The sequence below is a fragment of the Anas platyrhynchos genome, chromosome 3 (assembly GCF_047663525.1).
Source record: "Anas platyrhynchos isolate ZD024472 breed Pekin duck chromosome 3, IASCAAS_PekinDuck_T2T, whole genome shotgun sequence".
In the NCBI taxonomy this organism is placed as follows: Eukaryota; Metazoa; Chordata; class Aves; order Anseriformes; family Anatidae; genus Anas; species Anas platyrhynchos.
Window position 1 is genome coordinate 86,565,594 of NC_092589.1, and position 26,808 is coordinate 86,592,401.

The 26,808-nt window shown below is 38.5% G+C and overlaps 1 protein-coding gene across 1 annotated transcript in view; it reads left to right on the top strand.

Annotated features, from left to right (window-relative positions):
* Positions 1-26,808, top strand: part of PHIP (pleckstrin homology domain interacting protein) — a 111,494-nt gene that overhangs the window by 48,526 nt on the left and 36,160 nt on the right. Inside the window, exons 16-20 of the mRNA XM_038177519.2 lie at positions 11,680-11,808; positions 16,230-16,455; positions 19,353-19,490; positions 20,539-20,722; positions 21,690-21,813. Coding sequence (XP_038033447.2) covers positions 11,680-11,808; positions 16,230-16,455; positions 19,353-19,490; positions 20,539-20,722; positions 21,690-21,813 — 801 coding nt within the window. The remainder of the gene's footprint in view (positions 1-11,679; positions 11,809-16,229; positions 16,456-19,352; positions 19,491-20,538; positions 20,723-21,689; positions 21,814-26,808) is intronic.

The following is a 26,808-nucleotide window of genomic DNA, read 5'->3' on the forward strand; positions in this document are numbered from 1 at the left end:
TACCAGGTGGTGAGCTGTCTAGCAAGAGCTACTTGGTGGTAGAGTGTGTAGAGAGGTATTTGAAATGCCACTTTGTATTCAAAGCCGCAGCGTGGCGTCTGGATCCCTGGTGTGGTAAGGCACCTTCCCAAGAGCAGAGGAAATGCCTTGCTCTCCTGAAATGAGGGCACAGGAAGAATGGTGGCAGTTGTACGTGGCTTTTTTTAGTTAAGCAGTTCAGCTGGGAAATAAAAGACTTAAATTCTGTTGTCTGCTCAGGTGGCAAGGTACAGTTCAACACCTGCCGCTTACCCAGCGGGTGCCTCAGCGATGTATTTCTACACTGGACTATTTCCCTGACTGACTTCTGAAGTTGTGCTGCGGTGGAGAGGCATGAATCTTCAATCTGCAGCATGTCAGTTCAGGCACTGCTGCTAAGCTCGTGTTCCTGCATCTAGAAATTCTGTTCTAGGTAAATTGAAGCCTTTGGATTCAAGCTTTGGACAAGCTTGAATTTGCAGGATTAGTGCTCTGTTAGGCCATAGGTAAAAGCTGTTCAGCACTCAGTTGTCATAATACCTGTTGTCTTGCAGGTGTTCTCACTAAGTTACTTTTAAATTAGACTTAATACTGTTGGTTTATTAGGAATACCAGGGTTGTCGCTCAGATGGTGTATGCTGTGGCTTGGCCTCACGCTCGTGATTCCTGTAGGCCTTAAGATAAAAGTTTCTCAGTTCTGAGAATGTTTGAGGGGAAGAGAAAACTACACAGGGGCTTGAGACTCTTCCAGGTCAGAAAGGAGGTGCCTAATTACACTAAGCAGATGCAAAAGTTTTGGGGTTGATAATTGACTTTTTGTGGGTGTTGCAATTGGACGTAAGTGATGGTGTTCTTTGAGTCTGACCCCAAATAGCTTTATGGTGTTACAGTACTGCCCTGGATTTTTCTTTGACTTCTGTGGTCTCCCTTATGGACTTGCCTTTAAGGAAAAGTGACAAGGCCAAGATCTGCTGGTTCAAACTTGCAGCAGGCATTCTGTATGGAGCCGTAGAGAGTAGGTTTCTCCCGCAGTAACAGTAATGTTCTTGTCCCACGAACGGGCTGCCCTGCAGAAGTATGTTTTTGAAAAAATCTTTCCTGAAAGTTTTCAGGATATGTATTGAAAGGCCTGTAATTGTTGTGTTTTTATGTTTATTTTTTATAATTTGGTTTACAGCATAGCTTAATGAACAGTTGTAGGAACATATGGTGACTGCCGTTACTTGCAAGTATGCTGCTGAAAGTATGGTGACTGTAGTGCAGTATCAGGAATGAGAGACTGGGGAAGAACAGGGATTTTTATAATCCTTGTTATTGTAGAGCATATGATTTTTTTTGTAGTGCATCTTCAAATGTAATTGCTTTGCTTGAATCTGATACCAGATTAAATCAGATATGGTAAGCAGGCCCTGCAATTATTGTAAGCTCATATATTAGTTGATAAAGTCTTGCTGACTAACCTTTATGGTGTTGTTTGTTGTTTTTTTTTTTTAAACGCACATTGTATAAAGTAGAAATAAATCAAGTAGGAATACAGATGCCTATAAATAAAAAAATGGTTCAGCTGATAGAGAGACTTCCAAAATAAATCCAAACAAAACCAACCAGCCCAAAGATCTTACTGTGACTAGGTGTTGCTTTTCTGTCTTGCTGGATTGGCTGCCATAGCAAGTTAATCTTTGAAAAGTAAGGCTTTGCTAAAGCCATTAGTAGGCTTCCTTACATCTCACATTATTTGTATGCATCAGAGGCCTCCTGAATACCTGTCAAGGTCAGTCTTCTGCTTGGTATTCTTCAAGTTTTCCTCCTAATGCTTGTGAAGACTTCATATGGGCCAATTCTTGTTGTTACCTTAGCTTTAAGCCAGTCTTTCTGAGCACTGCTGTGGATTACAGTGCTTTTCGCAACACGTTCTGGGTGGATAGTGTTTCTGGAAGCCTCTTTGAATTCAGTGCAAAGGTGGCCTTAGTCCTTTCATCATATTCTGAAGAATGCTTTGAAATACTGATACAGAAAGAATGTTTTTACGGTCTTGTATTAAATTGACAGATGTGAATACTTCAAAATCCTCCTACCTTTGTGGCTTTATCCAACTTGTTGAAAAGCTAAGCCACCTTAGCCTTTGACACTTGAAGGTCACACTATGTCCAGCTGTCACAAATTTGCTGATGTGTCTTTTTTTCTAAATGCAAAAGTGCATTTCATCAGAGCACACAGAATGCCAGGAGCGTTCAGAAATGCACTACAACCTGAGCTCTGTAAACTAGTGATTTGAAGCAACCTTCTGATTCTTTTTGAGGAGGAAGAGGAAAAAATCCTCACTGAACTGGTTCTCCATCTCCTGCACCTTTAGTTGCTATTTCAGAAGAGGCTGGCTGTCACATTTGTAAACGAAAAACCTTAATCTCTCCAAGAAACATGATTGTTCCATGTGTCACTGAGTAAATGTTGCTTCCCCTGGAAACCAGATTGGTACTTAAATAGCGCATGATTTGTTACAGCACTGTCTGTTATTGCTTGAATGGGTGTTAGTCAGTCTTAGGCCCTCTGTCCTGCTTGATGGAAACCAGCAGAAATAACTTCAAAATCACTTGGAGGCTGACCTGCCTCTTGCATCAGTGCTGGAGAAAGTATAGGGTATGCCTGCAGTTCTTTGCCACTTTTGAAAAACTCTGGTCCTAAGCATAAAGCATGCTTTTTCATTGAGACCTAGGTTGACAACAAGATATTTGATAGCTGTTATTGCTATAAGGGAGGATGAGGCTTCTTAGGTGTTCGTCTGTTCTGGGGAAAAATAAGTTGTCATTTACAGCTTGGGCATATTTTCATCTAAATTTCTGTACCAGAATTATAGCTGCTTTCATTCCTTCTAGGTACTTTTCTGTAGGAAGTTCATGATGAATAATCCCAAACTTTCATGTAAAACGTTACTTGTATTTTATGCAAGCAATGATTGTATCCAAAACTAGGAATTTTATCACTTGCATGTGTTCTTTTCAGTATGCTTATTAATTAGCAACAGATTATGAAACTTAGACGTTAAATATAAACAGATTTGTTAAACGAAGTAAGGACTTAGACTTTCGTGTTTACTTTACAAAGTGTTAAAAAGCTTATTCAAAGGTCTGGCTAGTGTGGTGAGTGTGGTTTCTTCCATCTGTGTTAAAAGCAATGCATTAGAACAAGTACAGTGTTAAGCTGAATTGAAAAGTGTCAATTTGCTAACAAGTTTAAGTTTTTGCAGCTGCAGTTACAATGCCAATTTAGTAGTATGTGATTTTTGTCTTACTCATCCAAAATGTCAGCCCAGAAGTAATTTGCTTGAGATTTTAGGCCAAAGTCTGGATTTAACTGCATAAACATAAAAGTTTAATTTCCTCTACTGTTCTTATTTTTTAATTGACAGCTAAAAGAAAAATGGGGACAAAACTTTCATCCTTGGGGTTCAGAGATTAAAGGACATACTACTGGAACCTTACGTAAATAGTTGAGAACCCTTTCAGGAAAATAAATTAATCTGACTTTGCAATATAGTGCCACATCAAAGCTTAAATATAAACTTTCCCCTTAACAGGCACGTTAGTGAGGAACAGCAACTTGTTCCCCACGTACAGGTTCCCGGTATAGAAAAAAGTTACAAACTACTTAGATGCACACCATTGCTGAACATACATTGCATACAAGCATTAAGGTGCTTCTATCACTGGAGCTAAAGAACTTATAGGTTGATCTTATGCTTATGTACTTGGTTGGAGGTTTGGAAGTTATTGCAGAAGTTGATTATTCCCATCCCTCCCCACACCCCACCAAAAAAATGGGGAATGGGGGCTTGTAGTGCTGTAAAACCACTAATGAAACTGTGAACTTTCTAACTATTGATTTATTTGGGTTATGACTTCTTTCACAAAGCATTGAGTATTTTACACTATCTTACCAAGCTGACCAGAAGCTTGGTCTGCCTTTCCTAGCCAGTTTTGATGGGACAGTATCTGTTCTCTGAAACTGATCAATAATAATAATACATGTAATAAAACAAAAATGCAGATCTGTATCTCTGAGAAAGCTGGACAAGTTTTTTTTAGCCTGACAAAAACCTGTTCCTTAGCATGACCAACTTACACATTTTTCACTACAAATTAAAGTGGAAATACTCTGAAAAGGGAGAAAATGCAAATGCATTTTTATATATTCTTCAGCCAAATGTACACAATGTCTTTCTCAGCATTTTTTTGTTTTTGAGAAAAGGACTATATATTGTTACTTTGAAACTAATTATCGGTTAAATTTAATTTTTAATGTCTTTACACTGACATCAGGTACACAAAGCTAAGATGTTACAGAACTGAAACTTTATATGCATTTTTGGAAAGCTGTATTGATTATGTCTGGGTGTTGCTGAAGAACAAAAGTTTTGCTTCAGTAGATGTGCCTACAGTTAAGAATTCTAGAATCCAGCAACTTTTCACATTTAGAAGGTTAGAGAATAACTAAATTTCTAATAGCACTGGAAAAGTTAATTGTGTTGGAAAGGTCTTGTGAAGACACTGGACTGCTCCTTGATACTTTATTTGCTTATTGCTTTACTGCAATAGCTCCAATTAGAATTTGTTTGTGAATATTTACAAACGTATTTCTAGGTCCCTTGGTTTCCTGACCAGTCTTAAAGTTTAGATACAAGCCTTTAGTTTATAGGCAGTAAAAAAAAAAAAAAAAAAGTGTCTCTCTTTAGACCTCAGTTTTCTTTCTCAAGTTGCTTCTTCCTCAAGAAGCCTTGGGCTGAGGAAACTAAAAATTGTATTTGACATGCTTGCTTTGAAAGTGTTCTTGGAAATTACTTAATTTCATTTGATTGCCTTTAAAAACATTTGGGGAAGTCGGATCAGCAAGCAGATGTTAATTTGCCTTGTAAAGCCACCCTCTTTTGGTTAAATGATGATAATAACGGCGTAGCTTTAAAGTGCTGCTGTTATTTCAGATGGCATTGTAACAAACCAAGTTACTCTTGTAGAAATGCAGGCACAGAATCAGTAAATGTAGTGATATGTATTAAACACTAGCTGTATTTAAACAGTTAAGCTTGTCTTTGAAATTGGAAGTGTGTACTGGCACGCACCTGGTGAGACAGCTTGAAGCAGGTGGATACACTTGGAATAGCTTTGCTGTGCATTCACTGTATGAAGTTATGGTTGTGAAAACATGCCTTGTCGTAGCCAGGCATTGGTTAATTTGTATATGCCAGTCAGTGTAGACAAATGCTTTATATTTAAAACATAAAAGTTCAGACAAGGCAGACATGAAGAATTAAGGACAAGATTGCTGAAGCTGATGTCTGAGGTTTTGTTTCCACATCTGCAGCGAGCTGGTATCTAATGAATGCAGAGTTGTCTGGTACTCTTCCTGGTTCCATGCATTTCTTTCCAAGTGGAAGAAATATCTTCTTCTGGAAGATATTTGGTAGTCATATCGCATGGCTCTTTCTTCAAGCTTTTGCTTTCTCCCCAGTCTTGCTACACACACTGTTATCGTTTCAAAATTTTCAATAGAAACCCTTTCTTAGCCTTGATCTCTGGTTGTATTGTAAATCTATTAGAAGCTGTTAGTGTAAACAGTGACTAAATTTGTCATATGCAAAACTTGTCCAAGTAAAGCACAAGTTCAAGCATCCCATAAGAACTTCCATTTATTTATTATTTATTTTTTTACAGTAGAAACTGTTGAGAGTGTAATTTTGACGCTCCTTGAAGCGAAAGGAGAGTCTGCTGCACTACTTGATGCAGTGATATTTGTGATATTTTTTTCCCCTATCTGCAGTCTCTGTACCCTTTCTTATACCTCTTGTGTTTTTACATAAATCAGTGAGAAACCTTGGGAACCACTGTGGAGGTGACAGTAGTAATGCATTCGATAATGGAGGTGTCGTTAAGCTTTTGTGAATTTGGCCAGACTCCCCAACCACCCCCAAAGATGGTTTAAGTATTTTGGTACAATTTAATCCTTATTTTGTTTTACTGTGTTAGTGTTACAGCATCAACTGTTTGAGGTGAAAAGGGTTTCTTCCTGCAAATTGTCAATCAAGCAGAGGCTACCAAGTTGTGATTCAGATTTTTCTGCGTGCTCCTGCTTCTTCAGAGAGCGGGTTGTTGACTCTGTCCTTTGTTTTTAGTTTTGTGTGGTTACTTGAGAGATTTACAGAATCGAGGAATGGTTTGGGTTGGAAGGGACTTCCAAGGATCATCTAGTTCCAACCTCTTTTTACCAGGCAATTCCTATGCTGTGCTTCCTTATGTCTTTTTAACATGGTGTTTTTCCTACCCTGTCTTCTGAGGTCTGGTCATTATTTTGAAAATGCAGTGGACAGTTTCATCTTACTGAAAGCGTGTTCTTTCACTGATCTCTGCAATGTGATTCAGTATTTTGTAACCCTGCGTTCACTTTCAGTGCAACCTGATAAGCTCTGGTGTTATCATATCAGTTACAACATTGTTTCCTTTTCACTAATTAGTAAACTTGGATTGCCTACCTAGGAGCTGTTGACAGCTAATTGATTTTTTCAGCCTACTTGAACTTTAGCCTAAATGGCATACCAAAAAAATTGCAGAAGAACAACGTGGAAGATCAGATTCCACCCTGGGCAGCTCAGCAGTGTGCTCTGTAGCTTGGTTGTTTCCCCGATATGAAGGGATTCTTTTGCATTAATGTCTGAAAAGTCGTACCACTTGCTCATAGGGACAGCCTGGTGTAATCTCCAGCAGTACTGGAACTTTAAATACCAGATATTTTGTGTGTTGTGGCCTTCATAAAGTCTGAAGAGAGGTCCTGTTTTGCTGGGATTATATGGGAATGTATTTTTAGATCAGGTTTTGTAGTGTCCGCATCTGAAATATAGAATAGCTTCAAATAAGATTTTAGCTGCAGTATTTTTGAATTGGTCAGTTGTAGTCCTACAGAAATGTTTTTGAAAGGTTCTGCCTTTGAATAGTATGTAAGAGCACAGAAGGATCCTGAAGAGTGAAGCCATCATCATGCTCTACTAGTCCCAGTAAAAGCCAGTTCCGAGTTTGCAGAATGTTTATGAACAAACATTTCCTTAAGAAAAAAAGAAACTGTTAAGTATTTTGCAGAGCTTTATATAACTTCAGGCACCCTTAGGGCAATCTCTCAGATCTTGTCATGGATACATTCATCTCTGAAGACAAACAGTATTCCTGAATAGAATAGATAACTGATGGGGATGGGATGCTAGGAAGATGGAAACTTTTCACTCTCAGTTTAATTACTTCCTGTCCTCTTCCTACCGTTTGATCCTTTGTTGGAGTTCTGGAAGCAGTATAGAAGCCCTTTCAATTTTTGTTTTTTTAAACTGGCTTAATAAAAATTAAATGTTGTTTTCCACTCATCCAATGCTGCAGCAATCTCCTCTGACTTTGTAGGAAATCTATAGATGTTTTTTGGCTTATCACGGGAGCATGCTGTGATCAGAGATTGCTCCTTAAAGCAGAAGAGAACCTAAATATACAAGGGACTTCAAAATAGCTGGAGACTGATTCAGTTCAAGCAGCTATTATGCACTTTCAGCAATTATAAGAGAGATTATTTGTTTTAATAGTAATTAGTTGTCTTTTTTTTTCTATTTTTAGAAAGTTGCTCTAGCATACCAGTGTTCTGACTGTTAGAAGCTAAATTTTAGTTTTCAAGTTTGAGTGTTGTTCGTAATTAATTTTCACGTGTTAACATACATTGAAGTTGACACGCTCTCTTCCTGCTAGAGGTCTCTTTGTACATGCATTCGGAGCGGTCCTTTTTGCTAAGTGTCCGTGTTACGAGGCTGAGCTCTCAGGTTTTCCCTGCTCGTGCTGAGTGAAAACATTCTTCTGTAGCTGTCGCAGTTGGGATTTACTTCTATTGAACGTGGGAAGCAAAGATTTTTTTTGTGTCGCTTTGGAAGAGCTCTTTCTTATCTTGTCTACTCATCTAGCTGTGTGTGTGCTTTTTCTTCCTTGTCTGGATATACTTCTGGTGTGCTTTCGGATTATAGTTCTCTTTTTGTTGTCGCATTGTGTGTGATGCATTGCAATGAAATACACAGTGATCTTTCTCTCTGTGTTTCCAACTAATGGCCTCAATCTCTTCATGTGAAGGCAGAAAAAGTGTCTAACTCAGGCTAGAAAAGACTTAGTTCACTGACTTTTTTAAATACTGCTGATGACTTGTGTTGGAAGGTGTGATAGAGATGCATAGTACATAAATAGAGGTGCACAGACCCAGTTCCGTTTTTATTTCTTCCAGTCAGTCCACTAAGTTATTGCTAATAATCTTACTGCATTTGTGGTCTACTGAGTTTTGTCCTGTTGGCTTCTGATTGCTTCAGCTGATACCATTTGTGCTGTGTCCCACATCTGGTCTTAGCAGACGATTTGCCAATGCTCAAAAAGAGCAAAGAGCTCATCAGCAAACTCTTATTTTTTCCATTATCACTAATAGAAAGACCTGGCTTAAGGAACTTCAGTAATCACATTCTTTTATCTCTTTATATCTTCTCAAAACCAGTGACTGTTATTCTTTCCTCAGAAAGCCTGCCTACTGTGCAGTTCTCCTACTAGTCACGGTCGGTGCCGCTTGAACACAAAGTTTTCAGTGCCTTGTCATGGCTGTGAAATCTAGCTAGGTTGAATGAATTGTATTTTCTTGCTACAAAAAATCAGTTAATTTACTGAAGGATGTCTGCTGAGTTTGGCTGCTACTCCTTGATTCATTCTGCATTTTACTCCCTCCCACTGCTACCCCACGTGCTGTTTCCTACTCTCCTTAAAAACTAGTTTTTAAGTTTTTCATACCACCTACTGATAACAACTCAAAAAGGCTTGTTATTGCTCCACTCTCTCTCTCTCTGTAGATAATACTTTTGTGTTCATACGGCAAATTTTCAAGGGTCTAAAATATTGTTTTGTATAGTAGTTTCACAACTCTGTTCTCCTTGGTTCAGGAACTTAAAATCCCTCAAAACTGAGAGGAAAAGAAGAGCTACCCTTTTTCTTTCCCTTAATCAACATACCTCTCTTTGTGACTTTAGTCCTTATTGTATAGCATCACGAGTTCTTTCCTGCTTGTGGCTGAGGAGTCCATGCTACTAGCTTTGCTAACAGCAGTGTCTTAACACGCTCGCTTTTGGGCAGTCCTTACTTTGTAGGGACAGCTCTGAATTAACTTTTTATTTTTGTTGTTTTTGTTGTTGTTCTGATGGGCAGCCTCTTCTCTTTAGCACTGATTTCCTCTCATTCAGCTGGAAAAGGTTCCAAACTGAATAAGCAGTTCATCTTCTTCAGGATACAGTCTTCAGAGAGTTCTTGCATCTTTGATTTAAAAGGAATAGGGTTGGGAAAGCTTCATTTTTGCTCAAGACCCTCATCTAGTTTGCCAAAGTTAGAGTTCCATTGATTTATTTCAACTTCCTCTTTTGCAAGTTAACGTTTAATTTCTGTTCCAAATGACCAGCTCCTGTGCTATTATTGAAGAAATTCCGTTGTGAAGCATCACTTGTTAATCCAAATTATTTTTGTTTTTAAAAACATCTGCTGGATATCACACTCCGGCAGTCTTTGCCCTTTAATTTTAATAGCAATTGTGTCTTGGAAGCTTATCTCTAACAATTATTTTTGTTCTTATAATAGTACCAAGGGTCTTTATTTCAAAGCAGTTATACACCAGCCTTGAGGGACTGTACTAAAAGATTTGTCCTTTTCAAAAGCATGTTTTACACCAGATTCTGGCCATATCTAGAGTAAAACTACTTACACTGTACTAATTACTGCATAGTAGATCACTCTGTTTTCCTTTACATCAGAAATAAATGTCATCCAACACTTCAGTCTGACTTCTAGGAGTTTCTTAAAAATGGTCTATGTGAGACATTTCTTGCAGGGAAGGATTAAAAAGATCTGTCATCTTTTTCTTCTATTTTTAATTTTTCCCTCCACCGTGGTTAGCAAATAGTTCTTCACGTGGCATGACTTGTTTTCCTTGTAAAGCAAGTCTTCACATTGCAGGCTCAGAGGGGACCCTGAAATTCTGTTTGTGAAGAACTTTAATGTTAGGAAGCTCAATGCTTTTATGTTTCTTTTGGTGGGGGAAGGGAAGGGTATTGGAAATCTCTACGTAAATGCTCCTTTTCCAGGTTTTTACTGTACATCTGTAAAGCTTAGTCTTGGGCTGAAGTTCCTTCCCCTTTGCACCTGCCTCCCTACACCGTCTCCCTTTAATAAGATGAGCTTTCTGCACTCAAAACACACCACAAAGTTGTAGCTTTGCCTTGGTTGTTGTAGCATGCTTAGCCTAAATAAATTCTGCATTCTTAGCTGTTGTGATGTTACCAGAGATCCGAGTGAGTGATGCTTTTACTTCCCATCTTTTTCTGTAGGGTGTTTCAATTAAGAATCCATCCCTTCTGGAATAGTGGGCAAAACAGAACATAAAACTCGGAATGGTTTATGTTCCTTTTTCCCTAATCCAGAAACCTTTATGGAGGATACCTGCAGTAGGAACGACCTCTGTCCCGTAATGGAAAGCAGTGCTAGGAGGTGTAGCAGCCTTTACCAGCGGGGGTGCGTGCAGGGGTGTGGGTGTGGATGTGCTCTAAGACCGGGGGCAAAAGGCTTGGACTTCTTGCCTTAGTCTCAGGCTGTAAGATAGCGAGGACAGTACCTGCCTCGGGGGATTTTTGAGGCTTTAGTTCATGAACTTTTGGATGATGGCCTCTGGAAGGTGCTGCAGAAATGCACAGTGCTACCGCGTGCAGGCTGAACACCGTCATTTTTTCCGGCAGTATACGGGCCTGCCACGGTTAGGGAAAGCTTTTTTATTATTATTTTTTTATTTTTCTTTTTGGTTCTGCTTTAAAGAAAATGCAAAAGTGCTTTACTGGGGAGAATAGAAAGGGGCTTTCTGAAGAGGTGCTGGAGACGTGAAAATTCAGAGTGGTGATTGGTCACCTCTGCTTGATTGACAGGTTGCAGGGAAAAACAAAAACCCCTTTGTTCTGGCTTAATGGAACTGGAAAACAGAAAATGAGTATCAGGTAAAAATTCCTTTTTTAAAATCTTTGCAGTTCTCCTATGAAAAGCGGAGTTTTTACACAAATCCAAACCTCCCCCCACTCCAATAAATTAGGGGTAGGAACTCCAGGCACAGGCAGCTGCTAAGTTGTGTAATGTGGGTTGTCTATGTCAGCGCGTTTTGTAGGGGGCAGGTGTCCTGAAACACCACGACAGCCAACCTTAACGGGCTAGCTTAGCAGAAAGGCAGAGGATTGAAAGGGTGTAGCGACTAAAGCCCTGAACTGGACCCAGCTCTCTGGTTAGGTTTATCAGCAGGACATTCAAGGGGAAGCTTTTATTTTCACTTCCTATACTGTGCCTGCTTTGTGGATAAAGTCTGTCAGTTTCTACTACTATCAATTTGGCATCTTTCATGAGCATTATTACAAAATTCAATGAAAAGCAAATAGTTAAAAAAAGTAAACTATGTTTTAAAGTAACTTCCATCTAGCACTATCCTGTCTTGCAGATTTTATATAAAGTTCAACATCAGCACAACAGTTTTGAGAATCGTAAATGACAACAATTTATTTCTGATAACTTAATTATTTTGTATATTGATGTATTTCAGATTGAAGGACAAGGACACGGTGCAGTTTTTGACTGCAAGTGCTCTCCTGATGGACAGCATTTTGCATGTACCGATTCTCACGGTCACCTTCTGATTTTTGGCTTTGGTTCCAGTAGCAAATATGACAAGGTACAGTACAAGATATCAAAATGTTTGTCTGTTTTGAATGCATTTGTGCAATCTTTCCTTCAGTGCTTTAAGAGCCTGTATCTCAACACATTTTTCAGCCATGAATATGAGATGTTTCAAATTCCTGTTGTTGGCACTGTGTTTTCTTTCACTCTCTCTTGTTTTAAGCTACAGAAACATGCTATTTTGCACGGGAAATTAAAAAATAAAATAAAAATCATGCAGTCACTGTCTCCTCTCTTAAGTGAGATGAGATGGTTGCAAATGTCTGCTAATGGGTCCACATGGATAATGAGTAAACATCATTGGAACTCAAAATAGTTAAATATTTTGCTTTAAACAATATACTGGTTCCTAACTAAGACAGAAAATGGGGGGAAGTGCAATAAGACTAATTGCTGATACCTGTACTTAAACGCTGCATAGCCTGAGTGGCAGTTATTTACAGTACCTGCACTGTATGTTCTAGTTAAAAATTTTATGTCTGCTAATGTATTTCTGCTGTCATGGATGCTGTGGTGCTTACACAGCAGTGTTCTGCTGTTGCTGTGTAGTTAAAATATTACCTCTTATTCTTATGTCATAGTCAACATGGTCTATTCTGAATGTGGGTGTCTTGTCACAGACTGTCATGATGGTAAAGATTTGTAGTGTTTGGGTTTGGTTTGTTTTTTCCCCCCCTGTTGATGAGCATGCTCTTTGAACTGTACCAGTTACACAGTTTGCAGTACTTACAAGGTCCTGACTTCTTTTACCACCCAGGTAAGAGGTGATGTGTCTCTCCTCGCCTTCTAAGACTTACGCAGACATACCTGCTCTAGGATTTTCATATCTGCATTTTCCTATCTGGTACTTGAAGGTTGTTGATGAAGTGCTGGCTTCTGGATCTTGCCTCCTCCTGCTTGTGGATCTTTTGACTCAGACAGGCCTTGAAATCACTATGGCAAAAATCAGTGCAGAGGGGCCTGAAGGAGGGAGAGCAAAAGCAGTTTTAATCTTTGTCACGTAAACCACTGCATTTCTTTCTGTAGTGTTCCAGCTCTTGTTTTGATGCCAATTACAGCAGCATTTTATACTAGGATTTTTTTTTGTCGTATTTCTCAACTATAAGTTGAAGTACTTGGCTGCTGTTGCTATCCCTCAACTATTACTACAGTTAATCCACCTGAGCGTTTTCCCTTTCATTCCAAAGACAATGAGCAGGAGCGAAGATACCACAAGCAAGGAAAAACGGCGCTATTAGATCACTTTCAAGGTCCTTCCATCTTTCAGTGCTCTTACTCTCCTAAGCTTTAAAACCTGTTGTGATAGAAAACGTTTTCTCACTATATCCATGGATTGTTTGAGGTTTCTTTTTCTCTCCAATCATTTGTTTCTTTTTCTCATTTTGGAAGTGCATAGTCCTCTGCAACTCATAAATGCTGGAAATTGAAACCAAGAGCCAGTTCATCTTTGCTGTGATGGACCAGGATTCTTTATGTAGCCATCTGAAGACTTTCCTTGTGAAGGATTAGACCTGTTTGAAGAAAACCAGTTGCTTTTCACTCACTTCTTGAACACAACAGACCCTTTGTTCTCTTGGGATTTTATCTGCGCTCTTAAAAAAAAAAAAAAAAAAAAAGGATTATTTTTTTCAGTTATTGGATGATTTACAATGATTTTCTCCAGTTACTACTGTACCAGTCCTGTTTTGACCATGGAAAAAAATAGGAACAAATAGGATTTACCTCTCGGTCTTAAATCTCAGCTTAGAAGCTAGAGACCTTCCTTGTCTGATTCCATCTCGTCTTTCATTTTTGTCTGACCTGCCTGGTAGAAAAGGTAACTACAGGTGGGTAGGTGCTGGAGATTTGGTGCTCTGTTTTCTGATGTCCCACCCTCAGCTCCTCATTCATTTGTTTCCAGACAACTTGGAAGAATACACTCTGGTAGGATGTGCATTTTTTGGCTTTAAAGTGGTTTCCATGCATCTTGGGGAATGATCTTTACAAGAGAAAGGAGTACAATAACCAATCCTGTACTCTTGCATTTGTGAAGTGTGCTCAGAGCAATGATTCTAGTTGAGATGACATAAGTTTGGTGAGAGAGCAGGCTCTTGTTTTTCCCCATAAACATTTTTTCATGTTGGGTTCAAATCGTATCTGGCTTATAGTTGATTGGAACCACTGTTGAGGTTCCCTTTTCTCCCCCCTCTTCTTGTATGATCTTGGCTGTGATGCTGTTGAGATGATGGTGTTTTGTTTTGTGTTTTTTTTTTTTCCCTCTTTTTTGATGGTACATGTTTTTGTGGAGTAATTCTTTGTGAGTCAAAAAAGGACTATGCTTGTTGTTTGCTTTGAGCTCCTGCAGTGTTTGACCCAATTAAGGGAACTGTATGTGAGCCAGTCTTAACCGAGATTTCTGGCTGGGTGAAGATCATCAGGGATAAGTTGAGCTCACTGTCATGTGCACTTCAGAGGTCTGTGCATAGATGGAAACTTGTCCAAAAAATGCATAACTGACCTAAAGATACGGACTTTTATGTTGATTTTAAATGTTACATTAGAATGCATCCCTGAGCCTTCTAAGGCTTTAGTACCTGTAGGTTACACAAATCACGGTTCCCCTGCTCCTGTGTGGTGCAGTAGTGGGGAAAATCTCTTTGCATTTGTGTAGGTGTGCCTACACATTCGTGTAGGTGGTTTATCTTCTTTTGTTGTGGATTTGATCTCTGATAGTATATCAAGAAACACAGTTGTTTGTTAGTACTTCTAATTGTCTGCTTAACGTGTGAGCAACTGAATATAGATACTTAAGATTCTCTAAATCATGTAATTCTTCCGATTTTTCTGTGGACCTGCAGTAGCCTGAGGATGAGCTCATTCCTGAGGTTCCAGCAGGGACCTTGTGGAGTTCTACCTGACATTTGGTCTGAGCCTGGGTTCTCCATGAAATGCCATTCTTATCTCACGGAATAAAAAAAATGTTGTTTATTCTCTTTGTTAACCGAGAATCTGGCAGCAGTACTTCTTCCACTCAGGGCTTCTCATTGCAGTAAGATGTCGCTTTGTGCACATGCACTTTGTAAGGGTAACCCTGAAGTAAATTTTTTGCTACTGTATCTTTCCATGCATCTTCCCAATTCTCTTCCTGGTGGAACTTTTTTTGAATTTGTGTGGTGTCCAGATCCAAAGATTCTTATGACTTTATTTTAATTCACATCATGTCAGTGCATGTAGGCACCTTCTGATTTTGTAACTGACATGTTTGTGGACATCATTCTTCCCTGTTCTTCTCACATCCTGGACAAGCAGACGTAATGTCATTGAGAGTCCAGACCTCTGAGCATGATTTAGATGTTATAACCTCTGCCAGACTGATTTCCACATATCAAGTTACAGGAAATTGTTTTACAAATTGGTTGTGATAGAGCAGACCAGCTTCAGACAAGGCAGGATGTTCGACTAGAACCGAGGCATTCTTCTGACTGTGCTAAAATACCTGTCTCTTAACAGCAAAGACAAGATTTTCTTTTTTTTTGGACATCTCTGTGCCTTGGGTCATTTGTTCAATCGTGTTTATTCTGCACTGGAAATCTGATTTTGAGTGAACGATGATTTCATGGCTTAATTTTTACTTGTTTAAAGTTAAACTGAGTATATGAGCTGCCAAGGGGTTTTGCTTGCCAGTAAGTAGCGTTGGGATGTGTAGTATATGTTGCAGTTTGTCTTCTGTTCTCTTTCTCTTTTCTCCTTGTGGTTCAAAGTCTTTCTGATTGCAATGTTGAGATGTGTGTGCCAGCAAGGGATAGTGCCATAGGTCTTTTTACATGCAGTTTGGACAAAAGAATTCCTCAGTCTGTCAATGGAAAGCCACCTAGAATGAATTGCAAGCAGGTGGACTGAAATTAAATAATTTTGAGCTTGAAGAATTCAACTTCAATTCAGCTTTATTTTTTCTATGGGGACATTTTCACATATCTAGCTTTATAATAAGAATATACATTTGGCTTCTGGTGTTAAAATATTTGGCAGTCACACAATGTGGTAAATATTTTCCTTTTTCTCTTCTTCCTACACCGTAGCTCATAAGTCTGTGACACATTTTTCATTATCAGATGTATATACATCAATATGGGTAACCTATTTAATACATCCATGCTGTGTTCTGCCAAATGTCTAAAAGTAGTTATATATGGCTCCCTTCCTCTGCTCTTTAAATGCTCCCCACCCTCAAACCTGGGGGTTATTCTCCTTTTGAGATACTGGGGGGAAAAAAAGTAATTAACTTTTCCCCTTGAAAGTGAGATCAACAGATCAGTTTGTAACCTTGTTTATGCAAAAGTGACCATCAATAACATTGTTAAAAATACTTTTGGCAGTTATCTTCTGTGTGTTTGTTAATAGGTTCTTAAAAAAATTACAAAATGACTTTGTTTACAGATAGCAGATCAGATGTTCTTTCATAGTGATTATCGGCCCCTTATCCGCGACGCCAACAACTTCGTCCTGGATGAACAGACACAGCAGGCTCCACACCTTATGCCTCCCCCGTTTTTGGTTGATGTGGACGGCAACCCTCATCCTGCAAGGTATCAAAGGCTAGTTCCTGGTCGTGAGAACTGCAGGGAGGAGCAACTTATTCCTCAGATGGGAGTGACATCTTCAGGTATGGAAAACTTCAGTTCGGTACACCGTAGCCTATGCTGTTGCCTACAGGTGCTCTGCATTCTCCTGTTCTTTTTCTTCATTATTGGGACTAGTCATTCACATAACATTGACAAGCTTGACACTGATTGCTTGTGATAGACTATATTACTTACAGCATTGTCATCCACCAAGTCAGTCCTAGTTGATGCTACAACATAAGTTAGCTCGGAGCTTATTTCATTATTGAAGCAGTAGATGAGGTTGAGTGAGCTTTCAATTGATCTCTTTGGGTAAGATTTCCTACTTCAAAAAGCCTAGGAAATAGACTGATCTTCCACAGATGAGTTGGATTATACCTACAATATACCTACAAGAAGAGAAAAACAAGAGGACACCTGAAACATGCAAAATTTTCTTCCTCTGTAGATGAAGCCAGTCATTCAACATAAGCTTTGGTTTGGTTGGAGAGCTCTCAAGGCTTGATGAGAATGCAAAATCTAGGACATTCCTCTAAAGTCATATTCTCCATGTGTACTATGTGTGAGGAACATGCGTACTATGGGCCAGTGGCTATTAGAAACTGCTTAAATATGGCTCACGTGAGTGGAGATATGAAAAACAATGCCTACTTATCACGTTTTACTAGTTCAATATTAGTATGAATGAGCAAACAGCGGCTGGTGACAGTAGCTGTAAATATTTTCAAGATAGGCATTGTTTAATATTTGGATATCCTTGAAAACACAGGAAAGCTTTGTGCACCTGTAAATAGTGGCTTATGTATACTGAAATCTGTGGTATGTCAGATGTTCCAGGAAAGTTAACTGTCAGTGTTGTTCCCAGAAGAGATATTTGTCCTCATTAGTAGACCTGAGGATGACAAGTCACTGAATATTTACTTACATAATCAATATTAAGGAGCATTTCAACATGTCCTCCAAAGTTACAGAAAGAAAGGCTACCTGAGAAGCATTTTTAAGAAGGAAAAAAGCCTTTCTGGTGAACATATGCCATGTTTTCTCTCCTATCTAGTGCCTGAAGCAAAATTAGAGTTCCAAGAAATGATTTTACCTTATTGCGACAGTTGCAGCATGGAGTCATGACATTCTTCATTCTTCAGTCCTCTGAATTTGAAAACATTCTGGACATGTTCTCCAATATAATATCTTGAAACAAGTCAGACCATGTACTCAGACCCAACTGTATTAAATTTAATGGTGACACATGAATGCCAGATGATGTCCACAGCATTTTGTTTAATCGCAGGAAGCCATCATCAGGGCTGACAGAGGGTGTTTGTCTACATCTTTACAGTTCAGCAACAGTATATGCAGTCTTACACAGAGCTAAACTGTGCTGATGTATTTCATATATTTCCCTCCACTAAGGAAGCTTCTTGCTTTCTGAAACTTTATTTTGGGATTTGATGGATCTCACTCAGAGCACTGGCAATTTATGTCTTGTCAAGAAGTTATCCGTAGGGGCCTGGAAGAGTAGGGGGAATTCAGATAATCTTGCTTGATTTACTCCTTAGATGTTACCTGAAGCTCTTTTAAACCAAATTTATTGGAAAAAATCAAAGTTTACACCAATGTTTTTACTATTTGGTGTGATTTTTTTATACGGTTATTTGTGGGGACAAAATTTCAGAAGCTAGATACTTAAAAACATGCCTTTTGTTTAGGTAATCGTTTCTTTATGATCGTTCTTGAGTTATTTGTAGTATTTCCCATTATTTTCATGAGACGATATGTCTGCTCATAAGATCACCAAATAAATCCGATTGCCTTACTATACAAGTCAGAAAACATCCAGCTGTGGTTATACCAGAGCTCATTCATTGATTTCAAGGTTCTGCTGCTTAGGGCAGTTGAGTTCAACTAAATTAACTTTTGAAACTCTGGGAGCACTGTCATAAATGTTTATGTTCTTTGTGCATAACATCATCTTTTAAGAAATGGCTACTTCCTTCTAGCCATAATCAAAGGTGTTTGTTTCATAGCACAATTGCTGTAATATCTTGTTCTTGATCTTACCAAGTTTTTATCTCTTTGGAATGATGCTGGGAAAATTATTTCTGTAACATGTTTCTTTGAACATTGTCACCCCTCATTACAAAGTTTTTGGAAGTTCTGCTTCTGTTGACAAGAGTTTCCTTCCACTCCACCCCACCATATGTTTTGTAATAAGGTATCTGACTTTCTTTTCAAATCAGTACTGTAACCCTTGCCTTTTTCTCCCATAAGTCAAATTTTTGTGAGTATAAGAAGAGGTTTTGCATTGCTTATGCTTACATGCTATCTTTTTAGTTTGCTGTACAGAAACAGTGTTGTCAACTTGTAATCCCTTCTTTTAGAACTATTTCCAGTATTTTACTCAAGAGACTTGCCCTAAAGGAGGTTTCCTGGATTGTTCTATGTAGCAAAGAAAATCACTGTTACTTACCTGTGTCATCATTCTGCCCCTGTGGAACCCAGTCAAGCGTTCTGACTGCTTGCAGTTCTCTAGTATGGATAATACTGTTCCAATTCAGTTCGACCTTCTTGATGAAGTTCTTTCATATAAATTTTTACTGAAGTGTTTTATGGTGCACTTGAGGTAGGCAAAGAACACGTTTGGACTATTTACATTGACTGAGTTGACAACAGTTGTATTAAGCTTCTGTATCTTGTTCACACTTGGTCAAATTTAAAGCCTTTATCAGCTGTTGTGTGTGATCACCTTCACCCTGCTCCAGGAAACGTAAAGCTCAAGAACAAACACATAAAAAAAAAAAGATGTTAAAAATATGCTTTAGCCAGTACTTAAGCATGTGATTATATATCCTATTTGCAAATTGGCAAGCTAAAATAAGTGAGCAGTTTGTGATAGAAGGTTCTTCAACATTTTCGTGTTATTGTTCATTTTATTTTACAGGATTGAATCAAGTTCTTAGTCAACAAGCAAATCAAGAAGTTAGTCCGTTGGATAGCATGATTCAAAGACTTCAGCAAGAGCAGGATCAGAGACGTTCTGGGGAGGCAGGAACTAGTAGTACCAGCCGGATAAGCAGAGGTAAATTACGTAAGGGGAGGGTGTTCTGTTTTTTCAATGGAACCAGCTGACAATTGGAAAATGTAAATCAGACATTACTGTGCATGTTGCCCATTCAACTGAAAGAAAATAGGTAGAGGATGACAGAAAATCATTCAGCTTTCCCATCTATTATTTTTTCTTCTGTAAAATCTTGGAATTATTAACATTACAAATTTATCTTCCTATCGTATGCTCGCTCAAGGAACTTGTAGTAACTGTGCTCCCTTAGAATTAACCGCTCTGCTACTTAATCTGGAGTTGGCCATCTGTTGGAGGGAAAACTGAATTGTCTCAAATAAGAAAATAGGGAGGAAAAGGGAAAGATAGACAGGTTTCTCAGTACAGCTATTCCATGTTTTCGTGTCTTAGTAGATTACAGGGTAGTCTCCAATTCTTTCCAAAAATAAAAGCATGGTTGGCAATACATCCAAGTAAAAAAGAATAATGTGTGTGTGAAAAGTGTGGAAAAATGCCGAAATCTTTGCTATAATTGTAGATGTTTGAAGGAAATTGGATGTTTTGTTGTTGTGGCTGGTTGGTTGGTTGGTTGTTTCTCAATGTTGTGGCTTTGGTTTTTTTTTTTTTTTGAAGGTAGAAGATAGTTTGAGGAGTAAGTGAATGGAGTGAGATAGCCCACAGTTCTATAAAATGGGTCCAGAGTGCATTAACACTGGTTAGCTTCTTGAAGTGTTTTCAAAAGCATTTTTAAACAGCAGTGAACCAATTAGATATTTGCTTCACTTGAGTGTTGATGCATCTGCTCCTTTTCTCTCTCTCTCTCTCTCTATATATATATATTTGTAATATATATATCTTTTAATGGAGTACTGCAGTCCTATACATATTTCAGTGTGCATTTTGGAAGTTACAAGAAATGCTGAAATAGTTAATTTAATATTTGCCTTCTTCTGAACTAATATGTTAAGTCAAATTAAATACTTAATTCTTTTTTCTTTTGAGTTTTTCTTTTTAATTGTTGCCTGTAAAATTTCCATTTGAGTACAGCTATCACTTCTTGACATTTTAGGATCTGTAAGTTCTACCTCTGAAGTTCATTCACCCCCAAATATAGGATTAAGACGTAGTGGACAAATTGAAGGTGTGCGTCAGATGCACAGTAATGCACCAAGAAGTGAAATAGCCACTGAGCGGGACCTTGTCGCTTGGAGTCGAAGGGTTGTAGTGCCTGAACTATCTTCTGGTGTGGCCAGGTAAACGTAGGCCCAGTTTGCAGTGAATTTTAATTTGGTGAATTTTGTTAAAATTGAATGGTTTTGAAAGTCACATTGTCACAGCATTATTTGTGTGGTATTTACCTGTTCTCTGGTCTCATAATTCTTATAAAATCTGTTTGTATGTCACTTGTAAAACCTTCGATTTACACAAGTAATGTGAATAAAAAACAACCATTTAATAAATGACAGAATAATTTAACTTGTATATGCAGTGAAATCTAATTGCCTAAATGTTTTCGGACTTGTGACATGAGATTATGGTATGTTTTAACTGCATGTGTTCCTGACATTTTAAACTGGAACACTGACACACGGCATTAAGTGCCGGAGATGAATTTTGGTTTTTCAAACCTGAAATAACCTTATTTTGTTCAGTAACATTGGCTTGTGACGAATACTTATATCAATAAGTCAAAAAAACCCTACTTGTTATACTCAGACTGCTCTAGTTTTTGAAACAAGATTGGAATTCTTAGATAACCAAGGGTTTTTGTGAATGCTTAAAATTATGGAAATCTTTTTAAGAGAGGACAGTTACTGTCCTAAGACACAGTGCTGGTGTATAAACATGCAGGTTTTCTTTATATTTAGATTTTGGTATCTTGTACATGAACAGGAAAGAGGAACAGGAAATTTCAATTATATGTTTTAGATACTCTGTGAATATTTCTCAAGAAAATTGCTTTCGAATTTAGAGTCATGGCTTTGGGCATAGTTAAGTCAGATGTCCTTCGAACAGAACACAACCATGTATTCAATCCTTGCCACTTGAAATCTTTCTTTGTTCAGAAAGGGTATTTGAAGCCAAATTCTGTCTCTAAAGAAAGAAACTACTGTTCAAAGCACGTCATAACTATTGAACATTTATTCTGTGACTTGGAAGAGATTCTGTCAGTGCTAGTGTTTTTGCTTTAAAGTTAACATCTTAATTTTCTATTTTCAGTAGGCAGGAAGAATGGAGAACAGCAAAGGGAGAAGAAGAAGTAAGGGTGTATCGATCAGAAGAGAAAAGAAAACATGTAATGAGTCACATTCAGAGAGAGAACAAAATACCTACTTTCCCTAAGGTAAATAGTCACTTGTACTGTATCACAGTAAGAAGCATAGAAATAAATTGTATTTCTTAGGCCACATGAATTTATATTACTCTTCTCAGTTTTAAATTTGAAAAACGGGTATAGGAATTTGTTTACCTCTCCAGATTGAGGATGCATGCTTATACTGATGTTTCACTATGTTCTAAATAAATTGGGATTGCTCTTAGAAGCCCCCGAAGTGGGGGCCCTGTAAATCTAGCTTTGGGAACATGTTTTGCTGTAGGCTGGCTGTCACTGTTGATCACTACATCCTAATACTGTTGTCTACTGTTTGACATACTGTTCTGTGGAAAGGTTCAATTAAAATTTAAGTTGTAGTTCTTTAATTCGTTTAAATACTTTTTATATTACAAATAAAGATGTAGGTATTTTCTCTCATGGTACCCTAATAATCATAATGCAAACTTTTACGGGATTTTCTATGTCATGTTTTTTTCTGGATCTGGAGTGCCTTTTTCAGAAAAGGGGAAAACAGGATAGATGAAATAGATAGAAGGGAATGCATTGTACTAAAAATGAAGCTGTCATCATAACTGACCTGATGTTTTCATATAACCTATGAAACAAATAATCTTACAACCATTATACTGGTAAGAAAATATGAAGGATGTATATTCCATATTTACAAAAATCTTTTTATGTCTTGTTTATTAAAACATTTTTTTAATCTATGCATCACATGCATATCTGTGCTTTTCTAGCCAAATAACAAGCCAGATTGTGTAATTTAAGAAGTAAATGTTAAACAATTTGAAAGGAGAACAACCCGTGCTTTGGCTTTTGTAGTACACTTACTCAAGATAAGACTTTTCAACCCTTAATTAGAACCTGAGTAAAATTTGTGCCTCCAAGAATGCCTGCATGTTGTCTATTGAAAAGTAAAAATGACGGGGTTCAAGGTGAAAAAAATTAAGATATTTTTAATTTTTAAAATTAAAAACAAGTGTCCTAGATTTGAATTATTTTAAATATATATATATATTATTTAAATAAATATAGCTTGTTTTATTTGTCTGCCAGTTCTTGTACACAGAAGTGTGAAGCTCTTTGTCCTTTATTGTTTTGGATGTGGCCATGGCAGAGCCAATGGGTGGGTTACCAGGATACCACAAATGTGGTAACTCTTTCTTTCTCTCTGAAATAATAGACGATGACCCTCACAAATTCAGATTTTAAGAAAGTTATTTGTTGAATTGAAGGGATGTATTTTGGTGTTGAATTACAGACTTTCTTCAGTGTATTTAAACAATTGCATTGCTCAAGAGTTTTCCCTTTTCTTTAGCTACAGCTCGATCAAAAAATCCTTCCTGCTCTGTGAATTCCTACCAGCTTACCCTTAAATTTTTTCATTGGGTTATAGTTCTCCTAAAATATCACTGGGACATAAAAATAGCAGAGTAGACTAGTTGGTTCAGCATTTCAGTTTCAGCAATTGCTTTTATTACATCTTTGAAACAAAGAAAACAAACTTAATGTGGATGTTCTTTTAAAGAACTTTACTCAGATATTTTTTTTTTAGTATCCTAAATTTAAAGGCAGCACTGAACTCTTTGGGTTCCCGTATTTTCTTTGTGGATATTTGTACCCTTAAAATCCTACAGAGTGGAAGCTAGCATAGGAAAACCTTTCTTCATTTTCTTATGTTGATCCAGAGAAGAGCATGCCCTTCGTTTATCTCAGATCTGAAAGATCTCTGATCTGGATTCTATGCCCTGAAAGTAAGGTTAAGATAACTTGGCAGCAAATCCTTCAGTGGCTTCCCAACTTTGTTCTGAGGAAATAGCAAACAGTCAAGGTCTCTGCACTTGAGTGTGTGAGTAAGTTTTCCATAGAGTAAGTGTTAGTGAATTCAGTAACTATTTAAAGATGTTTAAATAAATCCTTAAACCATGAGGATATGCAATAGCATCATCAAAGAGAAAACTCATACTCTTCATTTTTTTTATTCTTTCTTAAAGTCCTCTTTTCAGAGGACTTGGGTTGGTGAGAAGCTTACTCATAATTAAAGTCCCTTGAGATAGGTCCTGAAGAGATTTGGAAATGAGTAGGTATCAAATGATATCATAGAATCACAGAATGGGTTGGGTTGGAAGGGACCTTAAAGACCATCCTGTTCCAACTCCCCTGCCATGGGCAGGGACACCTCCCACCAGCCCAGGTTGCCCAAAGCCCCATCCAGCCTGGCCTTGAACACCTCCTGGGTTGGGGCATCCACAGCTTCTCTACTTCTCTGGGCAGCCTGTGCCACTGCCTCACCACCCTCAAAGTGAAGAATTTATTCCAAATATCTAATCTAAACATACCCTCTTTTAGTTTAAATCCATTCCCATTTCTCCTATCCCTACACTCCCTGACAAAGAGTCCCTCCCCAACCTTTCTGTAGGCCCCCTTTAGGTACTGGAAGGCTGCTGTAAGGTCTCCCTGGAGCCTTCTCTTCTCCAGGCTGACAACCCCAGATCTCTCAGCCTGCCTTCATAGGAGAGGTGCTCCAGCCCCTTGATCATCCTCATGGCCCTCCTGGACTCATTCTAATTCTTTGCTGTCCTTCTTGTGCTGGGGGCCCCAGAGCTGAATGCAGCACTCAGGTGGCGTCTCATGAGAGCAGAGGGGGAGAATCACCCTGCTGGCCACGCTACCTTTGATGCAGCCCAGGATACGGTTGGCTTTCTGGGCTGCAAGCACCCATTGCCAGCTCATGTTGAGCTTCTCATGAACCAGCACCCCCAGGTCCTTCTCCTCAGGACTGCTCTCAATCCATTCTCCACCCAGCCTAGATTTGTGCTTGGGATTGCCCCAATCCAGTTGCTAATGGCCTCCGGAGGGCCCTGCCAACCTCACTCGTTCTGGGATTCTGTGAAATAAAAACTGCTTTATGCACTAACAGCTTGGGGGTATTTTATTTGTCATCCAGGGGAGAACTCAGTCAGTGAAGAATGTTACGATTGGGTAAAGTTTTATATTGACAACTTCAGTAATGAAAACATTTCTCCAGAAAAATAAGAATGGACATTGACTACAGACAAGTTTAAGTTCCAGAGAACTGGTTCTGGTTGGGTAGAAGCATTTAAATAGCCTATCTAGTCAATACTTAAAGCAATTACGTAGACTATTTGGCAAACTGATGTTTTTCATCATAATGTTTCATCATAAAACATGATGTTTTTCATAATGTTTCAATCATAATGTTGGGAAACTCATATACAGATCCCCCAAAACACCACCAGAATTTCATTTCTTTGTCTCAAAAAGGCTATGAGCATGTTGATGTTGAGGTTCCGTAACTGGACACATGTTCATGACTGTTGCCATTTGACTTGTTAGTAAAAGCTAATTCCTGTTGTCTTGAGGAAAAAGGAACAATTCTCAGAGAGCAGATCCTGGGGGTGAAGAAATACTGTGAATTTTTTCTAGCTTTAGCTTCTCAAAATTACTGTAACCCTGTATAAAATCACAGCAAATCTGTGCTTCCTGGTAGACTCAAGGGTCTTAAGGACAGTAGAATTCAGTGCTCTCATGTGGAAGTTGTTCAGATACCACGGAGTTTCCAGGGTATCAAATGATCTTTCATAATGGTGTTAAGTCCCTCAGCTCCATCCAGATGACACATTTGTATCTGTCCCTTTCAAATAGAGGGAATACCATTACTTGTATTTCACAGCAAAACTGTTCTGACAGCAGCTGTAATTTCTAATGTGTCTATAGATGTGCTCTAATATTGAATGGAAGCCTTGGATATGGTACAAGGTACTTGTCAGCATGTATGACTTCATCAAAGTATACAGAGACAGTGATGATTGAGCCTCAAATCATAGGTAATTTTGGCTTTATTTTCAAACTTCCCATTAGAGTTAAGAGTGCAATTTCAAGCTCTTTCTTCAGAGTATATACTGAAAAAAGAAACCTATCAGTTGTGTTTCCTCAGTCATTGTTGCAGAGTTTGGTGATGGATTCCATTTTGCCAGAAAAGCTTATAATACCTCCTCTTTCCAGTCAGACCTTCATACTCTATCCTACTGCCACTCAACAACCACCGAATAAATGAGAATCTGCCTGACCTACAGCTTCTAATCATGTTTTGGCAAAGCTGTGTTGAGTAGGAGTGATGTTAAGTTACGTTTTTTGGCAAGAGGCGAAAGATGTATATCTTTTGGTCCCTTTCCTGGTCCCTGCTTGGGCAGGGCAGCTGCACAAGATCAGTTCCAGAGGTGCCTTCCAACCTCAACCTCTCAGTGATTGTGTCATGGATAACAATTTTTTTTTAAATTCTTGTTTTGATACTGTGTCTTTCCCAAAGCAGTCTGTTACGCTTTGGCATCGCCACAATGCAATATGTATGCAGTGATGTTACTTGCTTTGATAGGCGCTTCCATGCGGGAGTGATTTAGTTACTTTTTGTCAACCTCTGAACTGCCAAAAGAGAAGAAATCTTTCCAAAATCAAACAGCTGTGCAAAGCACCTCAGTTTTTCAGGGACTCCATAGTTCCAGCGTAAGTAGGGTGAAGCTGTATTTATAATAACCATTTGAGAAATAGAATGAATCGAAGTGTGGGTGTACATCTTCAGGAGCTTTATTTCTAGAAAGAAGACAAAAAATAGTGTAGTTGTAATGCAGCTTCTGCAAAATGCATCTGGTACTGGTTGGTTTCATTGGGTTTATGTGATCCTGTTTGTGTTGCCTGTGCTTCCTCACACAGCGTTTCATGATGCTAGGAGCTGGATGGGCTTTATAAAAAGACAGTGATTCCCAGCGACTATTCTGTGAAAGTAGCAGAAGCAAGTTGTTGTAATGTTGGCTTTTTTTGTCCTGTCTGCTTCAGCAATCAATCTTGAGAGCTTGACAAGAAGTGAACAGCCCCAGAAGGCTGGGGGGCAGAGCATACCCTGTGGTGGGCTCAGCAGCTGCTCTTAGGGCTGCCTTAAAGCTGTTCTGAGTAAGGTCAAAGCAGCTTGAGGAGATCTGCGAT